Source organism: Diadema antillarum, unplaced genomic scaffold, assembly GCF_040938485.1.
Source record: "Diadema antillarum isolate AM-2024a unplaced genomic scaffold, OU_Dant_1.0 scf00000169, whole genome shotgun sequence".
Classification (NCBI taxonomy): domain Eukaryota; kingdom Metazoa; phylum Echinodermata; class Echinoidea; order Diadematoida; family Diadematidae; genus Diadema; species Diadema antillarum.
This window is the reverse complement of record NW_027271058.1, coordinates 63,204-87,529: the sequence shown is the minus strand read 5'-3', so window position 1 is coordinate 87,529 and position 24,326 is coordinate 63,204. Positions and strand designations below refer to the sequence as shown.

The following is a 24,326-nucleotide window of genomic DNA, read 5'->3' as shown; positions in this document are numbered from 1 at the left end:
CAAAATCTCTTTAAAATGTACTTTATGGTCACTTTTGGTAGCACAGCTGAGGAGAAAATATACTAAGTGAGCATTTATGAGAGGCTGATTGCGCATGTGAACATAAGCATATTACAAATGAATGCTTTGAAGGAAACTGTATAAATCAAACATTCAGCGATCGGTAAAGACTCCTGCCAATAAAGACGCCATTCGACGGTTCGTTTGTTTTCTAACCAGCTTTGAACCGCAGACAGTAAGACATATAATCTCGGATACCGTATTCTCATCAATTCAATCGTTCGATTCGTTCGTAATCTTCACTATCTTCAATAAGCTGATCAATTTTGGACTCGCAGACATTTTCTTATCACACTCATTGACGCTGTCCCACCGTGCGAGGCCGACAGACCATTCGTTGAATACAAACAGACCGGTAATCAACATCCAAAAATGCAGGACCAGACGTCAACAAACTTCTGCGCCAGTCCGCATGTTGCTGGCGGCCGTTCCCGCCTTGGACGCCAGCCAACATTTCTTTTCATTCGGCCGTCGTCACGTGCAAATTCATTTCCGACCACCACCCATCATTTTACATCAGGAGTAGATGTGTGTGCGTTGCGCACATCGATTCAGTAGACTAGCTTATAGGGCACACAACTATCACGTTTCGCAGAAACTTGTGTCTCATGCCGAATGACCAGCGGCGCTCCGCTGCTCTGTTTCTATGGATGGTCCCCCACGTGGTATTCATGCTAATGATCGTGCCGCATCAACAAGTGTACAATAATTATGAGGCTTTTTTCACGCTTTATTTCATTTTTCCTTTATCCATCTTTTTTCAACGAAGGCGCCAAATTAAAACACACTTTTATTGCACGACTTTCAAACTGACCTCGAAATAAAAGTGTAGAACGAAATGTAAATAAAACACCGAAAGAATAGCGAGATGCAGGAAAGGGGCCACGTAATCAAACTGAAGGAGGAATTTTACAGAAATTAGTTCCTTGAATGTTTGATGGGGGGGGGGGATGATGTACTATTTCACACAGAAGAGGGTTTGTCAACAAAGTGTAGGTTGCAACGTGCAGTAGCGCATGATAACAAAATACAAATGGTAATTAAGCTATGCTATGATGGTATAATGATACGAGTGAATGTAAGTTCGATTTGACAGGTATAAGTTTTGAGTACGGTGACTATATATTCAGAGACAAAATGATTATGCGGATGTCATAAAAAGAAGAGGTTTTCCGACATCATATTGATCAGAAAATGTAAATAGATTTGGCAAACCAAAATAAAAAGGGCAGAAACAATGTCCAAAAAGAGAGGAGAGGGGAATGGAGAAAAACCAAAATGTTACATTTCAGACAGAGAGTTCAGTAAATTTGTTTGGCATCACTTCTATTCTTATAATCCAGAAGTTCTTCTGTCAATCAAACTTCAATTTAAACTCCTAAGGTTTTCCCGTAGTCACCACCACAGCCCTTATATTATCGAGGATATTAAAATTATAAAACAAGAAATACAAGCCAATGAGCATGGTTTCCGCAAAATAATAATGCGTTGTGTCAAAATGTCGTTAAACATAATTATTCTCGTTGCATTAAAAGAGAACAGCTAGATACAAAGTAATCGCCGCTATCCCATACCGTCGGAAAACGCGACGGGAGTCTCTCAGTCAATCATAGGATCGGTATAATTGCAGGTGACGGGGTACTTGGCTCACGATATGGAGGGGACAATGGACGACCAGAGTCCCATTCAGCTTTAAGTATAAGACCCAAGGCAGGTAAGTCGCAGACAATGAACAGCCAACCTTAACTGTCTGCCGCTCCACGAGGAATGTAGCATACTTTATACTACTAGTATAGACCAATCTGGCCTAGACTGCCCCCAGAGCTCGGCTGGTCTCACCAGTTTACACCGTCGGCTCCCAACAATGAGCCCGCGGAGCTATGATTTTGATTGGCGTTCAAACATCCCGTATTGCAATTTTCATTTTTTTCATCTATAAAAGTACAGAAATACAATGTGCATGCATGACGATTCAGTAAGGTTCATTTTCATACTGACCAGCAGCGCAGAATATTATCATAACTGCCAAATAAATACAAGCCTTTGTCGACTGGGCAGATTGACAAACTATACACCAACTGATATGAAAATAATTTGTATACCTAGCCATGCTGATGGGCACGGCTGGATTCTGTTTGGACTTCATTATAATCCTTTCCTATTGAACTCCAAAGAAAAATTACCCATTGCAGTCATAAAATGTATTATTTCCCACATAAGATGCAAGGAAAATTAGACATCCCAGCGGTCTGAGGTTGAGCACTATAAAAGCAGATCAGCTATAAATTGGGTGAAGTTCAGGTCACGTATACACGCACAGACATAATTGAATCTATAGAAACCATAGCTTGAAAGCAAAATGAATGAAAAGTAACCGCAGCTTTCTTCCAATCTGTTAGAATGTTGCGTCGACCAAACTCTTGCGTTGAAATGTGGAAGTCGATAAAATGAGGTATAGATTACTTTTCAACTTCAATTTCAATTCATTTCTGCAACTCTTTTCATTCAAGAATACAAGGTAGAAATGAAAATAATATATTACAATAACAAATTATGGTGAAATTAGATTCCCGACGAAAAATAAAGTTTAAAAAATCAATAAATTATAAGAGGACAGTAAATTGCTGTATTTTCATTTTCTTTTATGACATATTATGTTCCATGTTGCAGGGAACGTCACAAGAAACATAACTAATGATATAGTGCGATGTAGCTCTGTCCTCGTGACAAAACGACTTGGAAGATGTTCTCTATAGGATGAAAAGCGCAATGGGGAAGGGGGGGGGGTAGAATTTGCGAACATGACGAATGCAATGCACTGTTTCTATCAGTATGATACTCATTCGTTCATATATTTTGTATTTAACTTTATGGTTTGTATTTCTTACACATTGTCAATAGGATTGAACAAATGTATATGCTTTGTAATTGTATAATCTTTTCTTGGATATTAGAAATAATTCACAATTGTATTAATGGGAAGTCGAGCTGGTACACTGTAAATTAAAGAAAGTACAGAGATTACTAAGAGCATCGCTGTAAAGTGGGCCATCTCGACCTGTAACGTTATACAGCTGAAATGGTTCACAGGTTGCCATGGCAATGACATCATCCCTCAGCCATAGATCGCCTTCCTTCCTTGTTCAATTATTGTAATCTATCATTGCACATTTTAGGTTTCTGAAACATCTGTGTTTAGTCAGATGTTATAATGGGAAATTCAGCCCTGTATCGATTTAAGTCTCGACTCCCTGATTTTAACAAATCATGTACTCTGTCATATATAAGTCTGATTATGTGGTATATCTATCTATCTATTTATATCTATATATTTATACATATACAGTATATACATATGCCTACATAAACATACATATATGTATATATGTATAGGCTATACATAATTGTTATATGCATGTATATATATATATATATATACATATATATATATATATATATATATATATATATATATATATATACACACACACATGTATCTTTATGTATTTCCATCTTCATCTCTAAGTTTTGAATAGAAACCCATGTTCTCGCCATTGGTATCACGTGATCATCACTCCCTGAATCTCTTACCGGAGGGAATCACGTGAGGCCTCATAGTCGGTCACATGATGTCCATGTCATTATCAAATCCCTATACCGAATACCTAAATCCAAATGAGTCGGTATACGCCATGCGCACTGCATACCACCCGATCTTGGGAGAGAACCTCAAGCCACCCCCCCCCCCCATACACATATGGGTTTTTTTCCTGCTTCTTCTTCTTCTTCTTCTTCTTTTTCCTCTCTCTGTCCCTCCTCCCCCCCCCCCCCTCTCTCTCTCTCTCTCTCTCTCTGTGTACAGAAAAGGCCGAATTTAAGGTCTGTGGTTAATGCACAGTGCGTGCCGCTCACATGCAGAAGCTAAAATGAAATAACCCCATTGGCATCTACAATAAAGGATTTTCTTCTCTTTCGAATGGGGGAACTGATTGACATAGCCAATAAAACCTCTACCCTTGAAGTGTGAATGGCATATTGAATTACCGTTTGAACCCATGTGCGGTTGAGGTCGGAGCATTTTCTGCGACGGGTTTTGTCCGCACGAAATGAAAGCTCGTGGATCAAAATAATGACCACGACGAGTAAATGCAGGGATCGGAAGAAAGAGCCATGGAGTACGTATAGCCCTGTTTCTGAGCGAAATATTGTGTGCATGTGTAGGTTGCATTTTTGCGATTTTGAGCCTGATTATAGGAATGAAATTGCTATCATAACTAATACCGCGCTGATAATATCTATTGCGGTTCTATACCGTATAATAGTGATTGCAGTCTCGTCATTGATGCGCTACACAAGTCCAGAGGTGAAACAAGTATATGTGAATGGGGTACAGAAGCTTTGCTACTTGTCGACGCCAAGTTGGTAATGGGTAATAAAGTTTTCTCATGCAGTGATGCAAGTAAGTTACACTGATGATACCTATGATATTTTGTAGCTTCCGGCTAGACACATAAATGCGTTGTCATCTCCCCCCCCCCCCCCCCCCATTCTAAATGTATTGAAAAAAAGTGAGGAACGATATGTTTGCCCTGGGACGTAATGACGATTTCAATGCATTCTTTTCTTCTTAAAAAGATAGCTAACAATCTATCGTCGTTTCATCAATTCTTCCCGGGCGACAAAAAAAGAAAGAAAGAAAGAAAGAAAGAAAGAAAGAAAGAAAGAAAGAAAGAAAGAAAGAAAGAAAGAAAGAAAGAAAGAAAGAAAGAAAGAAAGAAAGAAAGAAAGAAAAAAAGGTTCCGAAATATGCAGGTACATGGGAAATTTGTGATGAGAAAATTTTGCGGTATGCGTATACGTTTTGTTTGAGTGGTTCTGCATTGTCTGTACTTCCTGCGACAGGTGTGATGTTTAGAATACATTTTTGTTCAAAATCCTTTACAAAAAGAGAGAAAAAAAAGATACAATCAGCTATAGATCAGTACCAAGAGCTTGCCTTCAGTATTAGTTTACTGTATATTAAACATGATTTGCTATTTCCAAAATTAACCTCGCTGTATCTATCTCAATTTATATTTCTAACTACCAATCACTTATCTGAGAATCTATCCATTGTGATCATTGTCTGTATCCCACCCCCCCCCCTCCCTCTTAATCTGTGGATCCACCAATTTTCGAAATGATTGACAGGTAATTGTAAAAACCGGCCTTTTTCCAATAAGCTGAATTGATCATTCCATTCATGCTATACAACCTCTGGAATTAACTTCATGTGTTCCTTTCGTGGGTGTGATCATGTTAAGAGATCATGATACATGGCAAGATCTTCCTGAATTCAGCTCAAATCCTCCTCTTCTTCTTTTTTTTTTCTTTTTCCCCTCTGTCTTTTCTTCTCCCGTTCTCCCTCCGATTCTTTTCTCTTCCCAGGCCAATTAAAGACTCAACTTTATGTCATCCGTGTACAGTAATCATACGAAGTGGCATTTTAGCAGTGGATGGGGGAGCTTATGTGGAATATAATAATCATCCAAGCGGAGGAAATCTAAGCCGATATATATACCTCTCTAAAGGTTCGAGTCTTTGTAGTGCGAAATGCTAAAAAACGCAACTATTTTCTCCTTTTCAAACTCAACGACAACTCCGGCCTTCTGGACGTGTCATAATGACAACAATTATTGTCATTAATCAGAAAAAAGGAAAAAAGAAATCCTTTAATACGCGATGAGTAATCTCGCGAAGGGATCATCTCTCAAATAGACAAGGTTATCATTTATCAACTCTTTGGCGTTTCACGATAGAAGCACACTGATGCGATTTCCAAATGAAAGTCTTTTCTTATCACCTGGCGACCTCCAATGAGAATTTGGGATTAAAAAAAAACGACTACAAAGATGAAAGGACCAACTACAGTATAACATTTCTGACCTCACGGATGAAACATTCTTTACGATGTGCAGTCATATATTGTCATGTGTAGTGGTCCCGGGTATATATACCTAAGTGTACTTCCATGCGTCGTCATCGTCTTTTTAGGCGTAAGGGATTATCCCGGTCCAATTTGAGTAAATTCGAGACTATTGCAAAGAGGGTATATAAGCCGGATAGTGCTATCAAGAGACAGTCTGTGGATAATCTCAATGTACATTGAAGGGGATCTATGAAACATGAATAATTATGTTTTGGGAATCGCAGGAAGACCTACCCCCCCCCCCTCAATTTGAATGAAAGTAGGAACGCCTCTCAGATTAATTCCATGACCTACTTGTATGCCAGGAGGTGACTTATATCGCAATGCTAAAAGTTGTAGTCCCTGTGCTAAAATAATTGCGAACATTACTCTGATACATACCCTGTTATTGTTATACAATGTATGTTTAATTGTCTCACTGTGATATGGATTTTCGGGGTCCTATTTAAGTAATAAAACGTGTGCTTTTGATTTTTACATAGGCTTTCCCACTTTGGGTTTTATCATGACTATACTGCTTATCTACATACGTTTCGTTTGTTTTTGTACGTCAAAAAAAAAAGACAAAATGTTCTAGTATAGCAATAATCATTGTAAGTCAGTTATCTTGCTTCCTGTTTTTGTGAACACAAAGTGGAAATAAATTCAAATCAAATCAAGTCAAATCATATCAAATCTCGGCTGTATGCTCGAACCTTATTTATTCGGAATCGTTGAGCAAGAGAAATTTTATATTTTCTCGACAAAAACCATCTGCGAAGAATCGACTCAAGATTTACGATTTTCTTTTCTCGATGATGTTCTGTTCTAACACATCCTAAAATCCAAATGGGGATATATACCTTCACACATACACACACACACACACACAATCAGGAAAATACACGCTTTTAGTCTTTGTTCATAGTTCAAGCACGAAGCTGTGGCTATCAATAGGACGAAACGGCAACACAACAAAATTCACACTGACATACTTATGATCACAACTTTTTGGGGGCATATTTTTCTGAGATTTTTGCTCAAATAAATCTTCAAACACATGTGCCATTTTGCTGTCATTCGAACCTGTATCTCCTTTAGAGCAGGAACTTGTCCGTTATTCCCATACAGACACTTTCAGGACGTGGCATGGCACGTCTCCTGATCCAGTGCTGCAGATAAAAGGACCAATCCACAAGGTCTCTTGCCGGATGATCGTGTTATGAGTAGATAATGTATTATTTTTCTTTCTGATATAGTATGCGGTAATCTTATCCGCTTTATAATACAGAACAGTGAAGGAAGCAACGATGGACTTCGATGCCCCATAGCAACTCCTAAGCTAAAATGAAAAGTAACTACACAATGTCCTTGCCACGAAAAAGGACTTAATCTTTGTATCATTGAGGCAAATCAAATTGCCCTGTGGCTTTGAATATTCTCTTGTATAATAAAACGAGAAACTATATATATTACTAGTACATGTCTGTGGATTTTGCTTGCATGTGTTTTGTGTATTGTCACACACTGCCTCATAATTTCATTCGGATTTACATGCATTTCTTCCCTTAAAAAATCACGTTGTTATATACGAAATGAGTTATCAGCGCTACAATAGCATATTTACAAAGCAAATCACGTCACTAGATGTCACTATGTCACTTTGTCTCAATAGTTTGAGACCATCTAAACATACAGATATCCGGGTAATTCCTCTCTAAATCTCTTGCCTATACCGCTCACGACTAGTGTCCCTGTATCATACAGGGACACTACTCACGAGTCCTCACGACGCCCTCTCTCGTTGGCGGCGTGAGCAGTATTAGCGTCTCCCTCAGTGCGTGAGAGATCTGCTTTTCGTTTCGCAACACGAGTTCATTTCATACAGAGAAGTTGACCAAATTATGAGGCAACATAAACAGTACGGGAAAAAGGGGAAAGAGGGAAAGCTGCAGCCTATAGCAAACATGAAAGGTGAAGTTCTAATCACCCTCTCAATTCATCCCGGCAGTCACTCATGTTTCCGTCGACAAACACAGTCCTATTGACACTCCCACTTATCAGTACAAAGCATTTCCCACACAGACCAAGACACCGCTTCACGTCAATTCAATGTTCCCTAGATGTGTTCGGCAAGGGGAACGCTTATGGATTGTCATTTTTTAAAGACCAATTTCCAGCGAGCTCCAGTTCATTGCATCTCAACATTTTTGTTGTTTGACCTACGCTTGGGATAAAAATGTATTACAAAGGGGGAACATGAGTCGGCTGAGTTCAAATGACATTCCCCCCCCCCCCCTGTTTGCATTGAATGTGAAGTGTTATTCATAAGAGGAAACACTACAATTTTTTGTCAGGAATTCAAGTTAATCAGGACGAATCATTCTCTATTGGCAAAAACATACGTGCTATTCTTTGACACATCATCACATACATTGCCTTTGAGGGTACGTGATATTGACGTTACAATATTGTGGAGGAGCAAAATCAAACGCACGAGTTCGCTTCGATGTTAACATTGGTTAACGTGACATGGTAAACCTCATCACATGTTGCTCAGCGTGGGACTTTAGAATTTCTGCTAAATTCGGGTCGTCCTTCGACAGTACGATGCCCCTACGTCTCTCGTGTTTTCAGCTTCCCTGAAAAATGTGGGAAATGATGCAGATGCCAAATGCAATCACCGGTATGTTTTTGAGGTAAAATCAACTATGATATCCGCAGCACCTATCATGCATAATGACTAAATGTATTTGTTAAGCAAGGAACTCAAAAGTTTCTCATCATTATTGTCACGAAGTGCAAAATAATGTTTGGCTTATCACCAGTCAGAGCAAAGGTCATTCATCTTCAAAACTTAGCCATTTATAACATTGATATAATGACATATATCGGTGCTTTAAAACCGTACTGTACCAATACTAATCGATCACAAGTACAGGTTAGCCGTATACGATTGCGAAAAGGAAGAAGATTACTTTCAAAGCGAGATTTCTCCGTCGGATAAAGAGGGCGGATGTTGTTGAGGAGCGCCGCAAAGTGTCAATATTGCATATCTACAGCCCAGGAAATCTGAAGCGATCAACGTTTATTCAAAGAGAGGAATCGACTAAACTTTACCAGAAAATAATCCATTCAGCAAAATCTATCGGCGCTTGATTTCATGAAAATGCTCGGTTTAGTCGCCAGTTAATGAAGACACTAGACTAACATTCAAGAAACAAAGCAGATAATGGGCATGAAGAACTGATTTGATCCACTATACATGAAAAAAAGTGCAGCGAAAGAATCCCATAATGCCAGTCCTAAAGAGATTTCTTCATCTAAACCTTGATGTTGTTTGATTTGATGTCTTACTTCGTATGAGCATTCTGTTAAGGAAAATGAGAGGATTTGTCTATAGGATCTTTATCTGGCAGCTTTTTGTAACATCGACCGTCCGTCTACCACCTCATTATATATCATCGAACTGAACTATGATGATGACAATCGCTTTTATAATCAAACAGGCATAACTGCGATATTATGACATCTCTGACCCTGACGCTATAGTGCTTTAACATCTTTCATGTTCAAATTGTAAAGTACACACACATTATTTTTTTTTTGTATAGCAATGACAACGATCAACAAGACCAACAGTGGAACAATCAATAGAACTTGAGTTTCTTTATGACCTTAGATATCTTCAAAGTAGCCGTGCATATCATAATGACTGAAGACTCGTATGCTGCTGCGTTTGGTCTGCCAGCATGAGCCAACCGAGTCATGTGCTTTGGGTGGTAGATAAGCATCTGTTTAAGATGATCATGATACATTTACAGGTTTTGAACCCGACAGCTAGTGAACTTTTGAAAACACATTACTTACTTCGCCACTGCGTTTCCCAACTATTGAGTGCCCCGACAAAGGGAGCTTTACGAAACTTCAATAATGGATATGAAGGAGAGCGAAAGCTCCGCATCAGTCAATGATTCTATATTGGAGCGCGTGATTTAAGTGCGTCGAATCCTAGCCGAGTCTCATAAATAATATCATAGCTTTTTTAGTGTCTTGTATGACCTGATGTCTCTTCTACACAGGAGAAACACGTGACGGTGCCGCAAGGACGGACAGAAAGAGTAAAGTCATTGACCGTCACCATTCTGCCGTGTTGATTAATAGCGAGAAGAAACTTCATCTACGCAGAAAACACCAACGAACAAGCAGCTTTTATGGGTTTATTAAAAGGTTTCGATTGAAGTTAGCAATGTCACCAAACTATGCTGTTTATACCTTTAAGCCAAATTTACAATCCTAACAGAGGCAAGCTGAAGTAGAAAATTCGGACTAGTTTCTGAAGTCATGAAGGCGCATGGCAATGATAAATCAAATTCCGTAACTTTTATCTCCTGTGAGAGGAGAATGGTAACAGGTGTGATCAGTGGCTCGATTACTTCTTTTTTTTTCTTTTTATTCTTCTACTTCTTCATTTTCCTCGACCGGCCTCTTCTTCTTCTTCTTCTTCTTCTTCTTCTTCTTCTTCTTCTTCTTGATAACACATTATGGGTAAGAGTGAAAGTGTCAGCACCAATGTAGGCCCAATGTTTAATGACAACAACCGCAGTTTGGACGATGATCAAAAGGGAAGCCTACTTTCAATTTATTTCAATTCAATTCACTTCAGTTCAAATCAATTCGATTCGATTCAATTCAATTCAATTCAATTTAATCATACTTTATTGTCTTTAAAAAAGTAATTCACAATGCAAAGTATATATTCATCATCCCAACTCGTACGTACTTTTGAGCAATTTTCTAGAGAAATATTTTAACGAGCGAGCAGGGGAATAATCTCCATCATAAAATGACCGACCATCAGAAGTCAGGAGATATCCAACTGTAGCAGTCTTTAAATCACGACTCAAAACGCATCTTTTTTTTTTTATTTAATTGTCTATTATCATCAAGTGCATCAGAAGCTTTTGCAGCGCTGAAGAGAATATATATCTATAGGTTTTGCTTTTTTTAATTGATTATTATTTTACTATTATCATGAATAAAACATGGAAAAACGATTTCCTTTGACAATTTCCATCTCATAAGATCGACTGAAGACAATAGCATGGGACACAAGGAGGAGACAGCGAAAAAGAGTCTTTCCGCTCCACTCTTGATTACGGATGCTGGTTACAACCGAACTTAACAGACTTTGAATCGCACCAGGAGCCACTCTTCCCTGGGTGTGCTATGAGACGGGGGTCTTTGAGGAAGCTTTGCCTTACTACTTATTGATGAATCATGATGGTTCTCTTTTTATATTATCTCTGTATTGCTCTTGTCACTTTTTTTTTCTTTTTTTTCCTCGTTTTTGCTGATTGATGGTTATTTGTAAATATTGTGATATCATGTCCTTTTGAAATAAAACATATAAATAAAAAAAAAAGATTTGCACTTTAGATTATACTGTATTCCGTTTCACGAGGTATATTAATGGAGTCCATTAAAGTATATTCAATTGTACATTGTTTTCACTGCAAAAAAAAAAAAAACAGGAAAAAAAGACTTTGAATCGCACCTGTTTGTGACGAAAGAGGCACACCAAACGAAGGAGATACTACTACGCGAGCCTGCTTATTTTATACCTCCTTGATCAAACCATGCTCAAACTGAGTCATGGTGCACACACAGGCTGACTCCAAACCAACCACCTATAGATTGTATTGTATTTCACTGGATTCTTGCTATCAATCAAAATCAGTTTCGTTTCCATTTTCAACCCAAAAAAAAAACAAAATCAACAACAGAGCGATAAGATTTTTTTTCCTGAAAGGACTGCAATATACAAGCTATATACGTTTTTGCTTGTTTCTTGTTATTGTTTTTTTTTTTGCAATCCCTCCATTTTCGATCGTCTATACCTATTTGTCCATTGTTGAAATGTCTATGATAAATTCAAATTTACTTTACAGACGTAGATTATCTTTAATCATTTTGTAGTCATGTAATCATGTTCACGGTGGATATGATAGAACTTTGTTGGAAATTAAAAAAAAAAACAAATGAAAAGAAATAAAATTATGAAAAAAAGATAATCAAGATCGACTACTGGACATAAACGGAAAGCGTTGGTTGCTGCTGTTGTTATGCAAGATCGAGGACGCTGCAAATCGTGTTCAAAGACACTGTCCATGTGGACAACTCCCATTAGTTTAGCTAATATCGAAGCAGTTGCTTGGTGATGTGTTGTGTATCAGTAAAATTTCTAAACACAAACATTAATTGTATAATGCAGGTGCACATTATTTCGACACACCCCTGGTTAGACAAAAAAAAAAAATCTATTGATGCGCAGAGCAGGGAGCGAGTAATGTGCGATGCAGCAGAACTTCATTCAAGTTGAGCATCGCAGCACGCAGCAATACGATACACGTTATAGGCCTAAATAACACCATCCGAATCACGGTAACAATTTCATGCACATTGAAAGAACACATAGGGAGATACATCGAAACATTAACATTCACGTTTTAAGCTGCATAACGTACGTAGTGTACTGATCGATACGGCATGTGCCGATAGTCATGCATTATGTCAACATTTGCTAAGCTTAGAGCCAGAAATACAAAGTGCACATCACATTTTACTGCATGTTTGATAACGATTCACGCCCAGGACTGAGGTTCCCACTGCATATTTAATTACAAAGATTTGGGGGGAAAAAGGAGAGAATTCTTGCCACGGGATGAGTCATTGTATGTATTAATATTCAAAGTGTGAAACTACACCCAAAATTGCCCACATGTCCTTTTTTACTGATATGTGTAGAAAGAAAAAGATTAGTTTGATAGATTTTCTCACCTTTGCATGTGAAATGAGCCGGCGAGCAAGACTTTGGAACGAGTAAGAAGATATCAATTATTCCAACTTGATCGCTATCCTGGAGAATGATTACAACGGTGGCTTAACATTGTCCTCTGTGAAGGTATGAACAAATTGACACTTCTGTACCGATTCAAAGTTTCTCTGACGCAACAAGTTCGGCATGAGTGCGAGAATCATAAAGATGAAGAAGTGTCCATAATCCCATCTTGGCCATACGCAAAAAATGATAGCCGCATGGCGTGTGCGAATAGATTTATCCCTCCACTACTGATTTTGTGACTTGTGCGGACTCCGTGTCGGCATTGAAGTGCGAAGTTGACTACAAGTTATATCCCAGTGAAGCAGACGATAATCATGCACTAGCCGTCCGCCACGGTCCAATGGTCTGCGTTGGATGCGGGCACACGGTAGCGCACAGACGAGCTGCGAAAAAAGAAGAGCACTGAAAAGGGGCAAACCTTCGGGAATACAAAAAGCGCCACTGAAGGAAAGAGAGGGGAGAGAATTAAAAAAAAAATCGTGGACAACTTCACGCCCAATGTTGGGATTCAACACGAGCTGAGATTAGCACCCGCTGTATGATTTGGAAACATACATACGACGGAGGTCAGCCTCCAAAGAAATGAGCCCGAATGTACGACGTGTGTCTGGGACTCTGTGCGACCTATTTCCTCGCTGAATCGAAAGTAAACACTTGACACAAAGAGCAGTAAAGGCGCTTACCTCAACAGCGCTGGTACACTACGAGGTTGTCTGCTGTCTTTTTCAGATCTACACACCCAGAGTGTGTGCACTTGAAGTCGGGAAGATTTACACTTATATTTCTTTCTTCTCTTATTTTGTCTGACGCTTTTGGACCATGAACCCGTACTACCTGCATACAAGGCGAACAGCCCGAGGGGTAGCTTATTAGTTCGGGCGCTGCATGTGCTTGTAAAGCCAAACGGAGGGCAAATGCGTATTTTAGTGCAGGGCGGCCCACTGAGCGAAGGGGAAATACCCAAGTGGTTTAGAGACAGTCAGCCTACCCTGGGTAGGGACCACTTTTTGACCAGGGAAGTGAAAAACATTCCCTGCTTTGACTAAGCATCGGCAATCTCACAGCATGTAATAGCTTCGGCTACAATGAACAGTAGCAAGAAAACGAGCTCCTTATCATTATCTGTATTTATACATGTATATATCAAATTCGAGGAAAGTTGACAGAACGCGTACGTGACTCCGATGGACAAAAAAAAAGTTCCATCACTTCTAACCTTTCCCATCAAAATATCACACACCTATAGATATCTGCCATACACTTTCGCTTCAGTCGTCTATTCAAAAGCACTATGCCTTGACATATCATTATGATTATTATTATCATAATTGTTATTATTATGATTGTTATCATTATCATTATTATCATTATCATTATTGCACGCAAAAACTCCACGAACAGATACAAATTCAAACACTATACACCTTTGTCATTTCGCATATAGGCCTATTGACTCAAATGTTTACTTCATTTGGCAATAGCTGAAAATTTCTTGAAGGTAAAGTCTGATAAGAATGAAGGAAATAGTTATATAATTTATATCAACGGAAAATCAAAAAAAAAATATAATTTTTATCGTCGTATACTAGTAGTATGTGCAGGCATGGTGTTTGTGTGTTTGTGTGTGTGTTTGTGTGTGTGTTTGTGTGTGTGTGCGCGCGCGCGCGTAATGTGTGAGTCGAACGAAACTATAGAGGGCTCTCTTTCACACCGATCACCTTTAGTACATAATATGCGATCAAAAATTACATATCTATGATTGTATATCAAACTGATATGTCGATTTGCACTTTTCGATTGATGACTCATGACGGCTACCATGGCAGCCCTCCATTTCCCTCATGACGGGTATTGTTTCACACAGTGTTACTTACTAGTATCCCGAAAGAAAAAAAAACCAAGAAATTTATTATTCTCTTTCTCAAACGTAATTTTCTCTCCGCTGCTTAATATCCAACACTAGAACGAAGGCTCTCAAAAAAAGGTGAAACGATTGCCTATCGCTCATCTTGATGACAATGTGTGTGATGCAGGAAAAAAAAAAGAAACAACAAACCACAAAACTCTCGAGTATTTACGATAATCATGATTCAGTAGGTGTTATTTAGGTTAACTTCGAATGGTCAGTAAAGTCCGGGGAGATTAGTTTTAGCCCGCCCTTGCGAGCCGGATTTGCTTTGGCTTATAGTATGTGACAAAAATTTTATGATGTCATCAAGTTTCATGAAAAAGAGAATGTAGTAGTTCTGGTCTTCCGTGAAAATTCTCCCGCTCAGTGCATGTGAGTGGACTATTCGGTCCATTCTCGGAACACGTTTTTGTTGTTGGAATACAGTTGACTATTTGTTCATTAAAGGGCATGTCCTGGACGGCTAGCCAGTTAGTCCAAAATGGAGAGAGGAATTCGTATTAGCAGGATTAGTATTTGTAATCAGTTCCGGAATCTCTCCTGATTGACGAAAATATCACTAACACTTCATTTCTGCCTCTCTTGAGAAAATATTGACTCAGCTCTATTTCCATGGCCAGTCCCCGTGTCATTAGCATCCAGTTAAAAAAACAAAAAACAAAATAAAAACAAACCGTTTGATAAGGGCAAAGGTGAAGAGCTTAAGGTTCGAAAGATGGAATGATGATACAAACACACATTTGTTCTTTGTTATCATATACAGCTTCGTAAACCGGCAGCTTTACCATGCAAACGTCTTCAAATCAATGTGTGTTTTGTTTTGCTTTGTTTTGTTTGTTTGTTTGTTTGTTTGTTTGTTTGAGTGTGTTTGTGTGTTGAGGGAATCGTCCTTTAATCACCTCTCTATATAACAAGCCAGTTCTGCTCCCGTTCTTTTCTCTCTTGTCACACTACCATGACATTTAAGATCTACTCGTAACGCGATATGTAAAGTCAAGTATACCTTATTTACCAGAAAACGTGCTAAGTTCGAACCCGCTCTTTTGGGGACTTTATCAACAAAGGACAATATGGTGTCATGTGGGAGGGAAGGGAGACAAGGCCAGAAAGTGAAAGTTTTGCCGTATCCGGGAGGGAAATACTTTAAATGGTGAGGATAGGTACTGTGCAGTTCATTTCAAATAGCGAGGTCATACGACACCGGTTTCTCCATACAATCACATCAAAGTCAGGCGTACTACCCTCTGATCTCAAGCACTTCGGTGAGACATCTTTTCATCTTCTCATGCGCAGATTTTTACACTTTCTTTTTTGAAATCGTTTCTCCTTGAACATTTGATGGTATCATCTGTCCAGGAACAAACATCGGGAGCATCAGATGCAATCCACAAAGTCATACTCGTGATAACGAGATTCTGTGATGGGTGCAGAGTAGTGCAGAGTCATGTTTTACACACGCAACAGGACTTTACAAAATGACATCGATAGTTCACTGTATCACTTCTTCTATACCTTAAAAATATAATCACTGACTGAAACCATTTCATTCATTGAAAACAATTTGTTACAGAGTAATAAGTATAGCAATGCATCATAGCTGTAAATCCACGCATATTTATAGGAACAATCATTCACGGATTGACTACTGAACAGAACAATAATGCAATAACATGGCGTGATGTGTGATCGAGTATAATCCTGTTTTTACACCCAGTGACTTATCCCCGTTAATCCATCTATACTTTACGCTTGTTCTTCGATACCCCATCACCAAAAATGACAAAAACAAACACGAAACAAAGGCAGAGATATAGGCCTAACGGAAATTCATACATAGACCTACAGAAAACATACACTTTTAACGTGTCTCAGTATTAAGTAAAACAATTACGACACAAACACAGTCATAATCATATAACACAAACACAGTCATAATCATATAACACAAACAAACAATCAACATCAAACGGTCTAATTGCTGGTAAGTGTATCAACGCATTTATTCACGCACATTATCGATTCCGCCTTTTAAGTGGCAGTCATTTCAGTTTAGCCTTAATCAATAACGGCCAATTGTTCATAGAATGATCCAGTTAATACGGCTATCGACCCTCCTTCATACCAACACCCCCATCCCTCAACCTTTATAGGTCACATCCAATTGAGACTTCCACACAGTCGACATACCGGTAACGAATCGTCATAAAATACAAGGATTGTGGGTTCAGTGATGAGATGGACCCGCTCATTTTGTCTGTTAATTAGGGCCGTTGGCATTTCTTTCGAAAAATAGGAAGCGCTAGATTATCTCTTCTTTAGATTCACAAAGTCGTTGATGTCGCCTTGAAGGAGCATGCAACAGTCCCCCCCCCCCATAAAAAAAAAGAAGAAGAAGGAAAAACACCCTTTGAAGTTGTTATGATGCATTGGAGAGGTTGAACATTACTCGTGTAATTTCAAAGGGCAATTCGAGTCCTGTTTAGCCATCTTTCTTGTCTGATTATTCATTATGACAACAAGGGAGTTTCCGCAAATCATGCTTTAATCATAAGACCACAATCAGATGACAATGTTATGAGACGTCGACTGGGTGAGATGTTCGCCTTGACAGAGGATAGATTAATCATGAGATGGTCGTGTCATTCTTAAAATGACTTGTTATGTATAATCATTTTGATGTTCAAATATCTTGCTATATCTTGCTAATATCGGTCACCCTGAAGAGCAAAATATGTGCACTTACGCTGCAAGTTATCGTATAGAGCATGAACAACACGGTTTCAGCATCAGCAGAAACTTCTCAATTCAAAGACAGCAAAGTCTACTTGAGACTACAAAGTTGATGGACAGATAAGATGAAGTCTTATGGACAGTGAGGCAGCAAATTAGGTTCGTCACCTTAAAATTTCCAAATAAAGGGTTAGTTTCACTCGACGTGGACTGAATGATTCACGATAATAGGGCAAGAAACTTTTGCAATCGAAGAAGGGTTATTTCCTCCTTTTGTGGCGTGCATGCAACACGAGGCGCCCCATTTTACTCTGACTGAGGGGTATTGATCGAATTCCTTTCTCTCTTAGATTTTTTTTTCAATACGTGACCTTGAGGACTCTCTACCTCTATGGTGATTATAAGGGAAAACCAGACTAAAGCAATCTCCTCTAGCTTATTCTTCTCTCTCTCCCCCTCCCTTTAACCCGTCAGATCGAGATCCACAATCCACGCCTGGGAGGGAGCTGTTGTGTCGTCATGATCGTATTGTGACGACATCGCCCGAAGCTTCTTCCCTCTCTCCGCCAGTTGCTCATGTTTGCCGTTGTCATCAAAGAGGACACACAGAATGTTACCCCCAAAAAGTTTGGTCTCAACACTCTTTACACCCATTCGAGAGGTAACGAAGAAAAGACAGTGTTTGTGTACCCGTGCTAAATAACATAGTGGACTCACTCGTCTTAAAGGGATAGTGTAGTTTTGGTTGAGATGGGGGCTTTAGGTTTCCCATTTTTAGTGAGATAGTGAGAAACCTCATTATGAAATTGGAAAGAGCATACACTTCTAGACGAATTCAAAGTTCATTAGATGAAATTTGGTTTTGAAATAGGTGAGATACCGAAATCAACGCAATCCTAATAAAAGATGGGTCTACCTAGGATTGCTGTTTGACCCTGTTTTGGGATATCTCAGCCATTTCAAAATCAACTTTCATAAAATAAACTTTTTATTGTTCTTAGAGCTGTTTGCTCTTTAATGTTTTATAAGTTGTTTTGTAATTATCTTGCGAAAAGTTAAAAGTTGAATCCCCATCTCAACCAAAACTCTACCATCTCTTTAAGAGCCACTTACTTATGACCCCCCCCCCCCCCCCCCCGCCTCACTATGTTCCGAAGACAGAGTTGCTGTGGGTCCTTTCGTCGCGGCCACTCTTTGTTTGTATACACTTAGTTGGCAGAATGTGTAGCTAATTGTTTATAGCATGAGTTATACAGCCGCATATGATTGCAAAGGGTATAGCCCATAATGTGAGAACGCGAGGGGAAAACATCAAGTAATTATGGAACACAACGCGTGTAATACATGTTTAGTAAAACCGGTACATCAGCTTTGTCATCTAAATAATTGGTTCATGTGTATGTGATGGTTCTGATAGTGCTTCAAACATACTATACCATTAAAGACAAAATTACTCGCGCATAATGATACAAAAAGGCCATTTTCTCTCTGGCTAAGATGTGATGGGGAATGTTACAAAAGACAGCTTCATCCATCCAAATGAATATAGCGTAGCAGCTATCAAGAGAAAGGATCACGCTTTCAATGAATTCATCCGATATGCGTCCAGACAAAACTGATCAGGCCAGAGGCGGGCGCGCTCTCTTGAATGGTTTCCACATTGTGTCGCCTGCAGATTTGGCCAGCAAGGAAGAGGGTATAGCGTGGATAGGCGTTCCCACAATGTACCCAATTACATTTTCGATGGGTTTCTCACCAACTTTAATAACCATCCGGAGAACATGGTATTACCCCAAGCTTTCCTCCATGCATTGTTGGGAAGGGACATGGCGAAGAGGGGGGAGGGGGAGGGGCTGGCGGGGGAATAGCGAGCCTCGATGTTCATCCGTTGTCCCTCCTCGCATATTGGCAACAATCCAGTCTCTTCTTTCGTCCATGTTACAATCTGCGCCACGTTTTTCCATCATGCACGTTTCACGAAGTGTGCTTTGCCGCAGGGATGTGATTCATCTTGAAGAGATGCGTAGAAAGTTTTATTTTATATATATATAAAGAAAAACATGGCACAGAGAGAGAGAGAGAGACAAACTTAGTAGAAATCATGCAATATTGTTGATTTTTGTTCTCTCAAAAGCCCTGTTCTATAAAGAAACCATTCACGATGATAAATAGCGTCTTCGAACAGAACAGGCATCAGAACCAGTCCTACGTAAAGAAAGTCTCGTGTGTAGAAAATGTGAGTAGTAGATGAAGCGAGAAAACAAAGACGAAACAAAACGAAATAGAATAAAACAATGGCGAACAATAATAGACAAATTGCGTTTTGTCGACTACGAGAAAGAAGCACGTAAGTTCAAAAACATGAAGATTCTGACTTGTTGACTGTTCAGCATGTACTGGAGTTTATTAATCTTCATGTACAGGACCTAAGCACAGCAAATAAAAGAAACTAAACCTACAAAGAACAGTATCATTATAAAGTGAACGCAAAACATGAAACTGACGGGGGTGAGAGTAGGAAGAGGGACCTGGGAAGCGAGCACGGGGGGGGGGGGGGGGGGGGATGAAATTGCGTGATTGCTACAGCAGGGTGAAAAGGTTAATATTTCCGGAGTACAAAACGTGTGACGCTTTTCACGTATTGTGTAGAAGACAACTCCTGTCAGATGAATAGACAGAACTCTTCTTCTCTCGTCGGCACACAATGAACATTCTTAAAGAACATTACTTTTTACAGGTGGTAATTATTGATTGACCGGAGTAAATGACGTGTAATGTGTTGCAATTCTCATTAAAAAACAAACAAACAAACTCCCTACTGGTCGCAAACAATGGTAAGTAGGTTCTGTATATACAACACGAAATGGCAACACGCCATCTTGATATCTCACGGTTAAATCTTTGCCCCTAAAGCCAACATTACTACGATATAGGACAATTAGGTTGTAATCACATAATTTAGAACAATTGCACCGCGGCGAGGGATACAGACGATAAGCTAAAAATAACAACATGGATATGGGTACGTGGGACCATTCAAATTCCGATGGAAAAAACAGAAGTCATCAATTCCATCGTGACTTCCTTTCACTGTTAATACAATCTTCTTTTTTTTTTATTCTTAACTTACCTACCTTGCAAGCATGTATGTCAAGGTCCTTTGAATTATGATGATGAAGGTAGTATAAAGTAAGGTTGCGCCACTGTCTTTTCTGATGGTTCTCTATAAACTGTCCTATAGAGCCTATTAAAATAACTGTGTATATTTTCATTGAATATACAACGTTCGACATCTTCCATTCGAACCACAAGATCTAAAGTCAATAAGAAGTAATAATAACACTCCCGATACCACTTCCATCACTCTCATTATTATTCTTATTGACATTATGTCACCAACAATAGCATCATCATCAATAACAACAACAGTATTGCGATGGATTTTCCCCATAGCAAGATGAGGAGTTATAAACATGATACCATATCTGGCTGCGTTGTGTTGACGTCGATTTCCTACTATTACTGTCAGTATCCAGCATATTGTCTATATTGTCTATATATGGGGTTCTAACATTTTTTGAACAAAAGGCAAGTGGTGGCACAGAGGCATTCCAGGTGGAAGGGGTCAGGTCTGCTCTTCAGAACCAGACGACCTGAGACGATGGAGACAAATCGCCTTTTTGTTCCGCGGTCTTTTGACCATGCTTGATCGAATAGCGATCGGGTCAGTCGTAAAGAATGAGTCGTCGCTGAACTTGGCATTTGATCGCGAACGCGACTCTATTCAAGCGCGTCGGGGGTACGCCTTGGCTATAGAGCGGCTGTGAGTGCATGCTTGGGTGCGAGTCTTTGATTCCGCTAATCCACGTGGAAAATTTGACAATAACTGGCAAGCATCGTGTCATTCAGATCGTCTGCCCTTCTATTCCTCAATACCGGTTGATATATCAACCATATTGCCTGTATGTTTGTCTGTCGGGGATTCTTTCTTCTCTGTTTTTTTTTAAACCCATCTCAAATGCATGCCTAATTCTTTGCGTCTCTTTGTACACATATAACCGAATTCCTTGCCATTCTGTATGTCAAATGCACACAAAAGCATTCAATTAAAATAGCCGAGTTGGTAAAGACGGTTTTCCTGTCGCTAGGATTACTAAAATATTTTGTGCGATTCTATGAAGTATTTTTTTTTCCTTAGTCTGTTGGATTGTCTCTACCAGAGTGGTAGGCCCTATACATATTGAGTGGTTATGGAATGCGTGCATACACTCATGCAGGTCTTCAATTTAGAAGAAACGTGATATGGCTTCACAGTCTTTATTGAGAATTCTATGAATGGATGCTTTTCTATCATGTGACCACGAGGGGGCGTTTCATGAAAAATTTTGTCGGACAATAATTTTCTTTTTCTCAGCCAATCAGGTACAGGGATTTCAGTGGCTTATAACAGCTTGTCAGACAAAAAAAAATCTGACAAAACGCTTCATGAAATGCCTCCAAGATTTAACAATGGTATATAGCATTCCCATATCGTAGACTTTGATACATGAATTCTCCAAGGACAGTGATTTTGACGTTGATAATGATTACGTGACGAGATGATAATGATGTGGTCGTGATGGTTTTGATGATGCTGTTGCTTTTGTTGACATGATGAATACGATAATGTTAATGCTGTTGTTGATGACGATGGTAATAACCATGTCCCTTGCAGTAGAAGTGACGACGAAAATAATCACGAGAATGTACAATACAATAATATAGAAATCTATGCTACTAAGCATATATGCATGGCCCCATGATGCTCATCTTGCCGACTTGCCGCCTCAATTATGAAGCACTTCTTGTTAAAAATCGAGCCGGGATTTCTTGCAACTAGTGCTGTGTGTGAGCAGGGAGGTGGAAATCTCTCTGGCATCACCTCCCTGGTGTAAGCATGCCTTAGCTCCCTTCAGAAACGGGTGTTCAGGAGCAAGGAGTGCACTGTAGTCTTCAGATACAACCTTAAACAGAAACTTCGTGTGCAGGGAACTCTCTCCGAGACATGTCGAATGAGCAACAACAAACAAACAAACAAACAAACAAACAAACAAAGACCCTCACTATACACTTCTAGTGAAAGAATGTTGGTGGGAGCGCTGTGGCATCATGGATAAGACTCCCACTCCCGAGGTCCCGAGGACCCGAGTTCGATTCCCGCCCAGTGCTTACGTCCTTGGACAAGATTTTTTCCCCACCACGTCACTCTCGACCCAGGTGAATAAATGGGTACATGGAGTGACAGCAATGGCAGGGCCCTCTGGCAGAGCAGTGGCAACACTGAAGAGGCTACCCAGGATAAAGATGACCTCGTTATTATCATTACTAGCAATCAAAACCCCGCGTAGTCAGAAACTTTCACAAAACAACACTGAATGTACTACAAGGAAGGAGATGAAAGATAATGATAATAAAGGTAATAATAAAGATGATACTAACGATCATGATGACAATTTAAGTAATGATGTTGATGATGTTAGTGATGATAATGGTTATTTTACAATACTACCTTTACTACCATTCCTACTACTTCTAGTATTACTATACTACTGCTAATAATTATAATGACAATGATAGCAATGATGATAATGATAAAAACATAAATGATGACAATAATAACAAAAACATCTCGAAGTGCTTGGAGAGCCCAAACCTATACCAAAATTATTTCAACGACATGATACAATCCGTAAACTGGACAGTCGACTCAAATGATTGTATTCATTTTTTTAAATAACTCTCCTCAGTCATAATGATTATACAAGCATAATAGCAATTGTAGAATTCTTACCTCACTGCTATCTCCGATATACAGAGATATTTGTTGCTGTTTACTGACCGGTGTTGTTGAACTCAGTGATCACAAAACACTTCGATATGCTTAGCGGAGTGTGATGCATTCAAATTCCATCTCGATACCACAGAGAGGTCAACATCCTCCGTTACCAGGCACCTCCGTACTCCGGCTGTGAGAGCGAGAAGTGCTGTTGTTTGTTTGTTTTTTTTGTGGTTGTTGTTGTTTTGTTCAAAATGGCAACTACTAATCCCGTGATGAGCGAACAAAGTGACCAGACATGTAGAGAAAGTCACGTCGATGTCCTCTTCTTGTAGCTGAATGAGTGGTGGTGGAGAACAAGGGTCCCTGAAACAGAATTTATCATCATCACGAAATGCACGTTGAAATTGTGCGCGCGTCGAGGCTCGCGATGGTAGGTATAGCGCGTGCGTTCGCTCTGCCTTGGCAGCTGGCAGCATAATATACACATAATACAGTTACAGATGAGGGAGGGGAATTCCCCCGCCCACGGCCAATATTGCAAAGTGTCAGGCTTCTCGTGCCTCTTCAGATCCCCGTGACTCGGCGGTAATATAGGGGAGACGAGTGGAGAAAGAGAAATAAACATCACGTCGGGAATTTATTCCACTGTCTTAAGATGGGGAATTCCCGTAACAGAGATGCGGTATACTGTAAGGTAGAATTCATAACAATATCACGTACACATGATTACAAAACGTTTTTGCATTCATTGTTGCTGACCGTGTTATATATACTACACTCTTGTATCTTTTTTTTAGTTTTTAAAATGGGGATAATGATGTTTATACCATGGTATAACTACCCCAGTGACAATGCTTGAACAATATTATAATCTGCATGATCTGTATCCATCCATACATTCTGAGCCATTGCCAATTGCTATATGTCCCACACAGTATAATTATGTGGAGATACAGCC

General features: G+C 39.4%; 1 protein-coding gene across 2 annotated transcripts in view; it reads right to left on the bottom strand.

Annotated features, from left to right (window-relative positions):
• LOC139722659 (uncharacterized) overlaps positions 1 to 23,544 on the bottom strand; it is a 49,690-nt gene extending 26,146 nt beyond the window's left edge. Inside the window, exon 1 of one of the 2 annotated variants that reach the window (XM_071633952.1) lies at positions 23,381 to 23,544. Coding sequence is in view for 1 of the 2 variants with exons in the window: in XM_071633951.1 (XP_071490052.1) it covers positions 12,848 to 12,855 (8 nt within the window). In the remaining variant the exon portion in view is untranslated. Of the gene's footprint in view, positions 1 to 12,847; positions 13,453 to 23,380 lie in introns of those variants that run through there. The other variant, XM_071633951.1, reaches the window with a different exon arrangement.
• Positions 23,545 to 24,326: the final 782 nt, after the last annotated feature.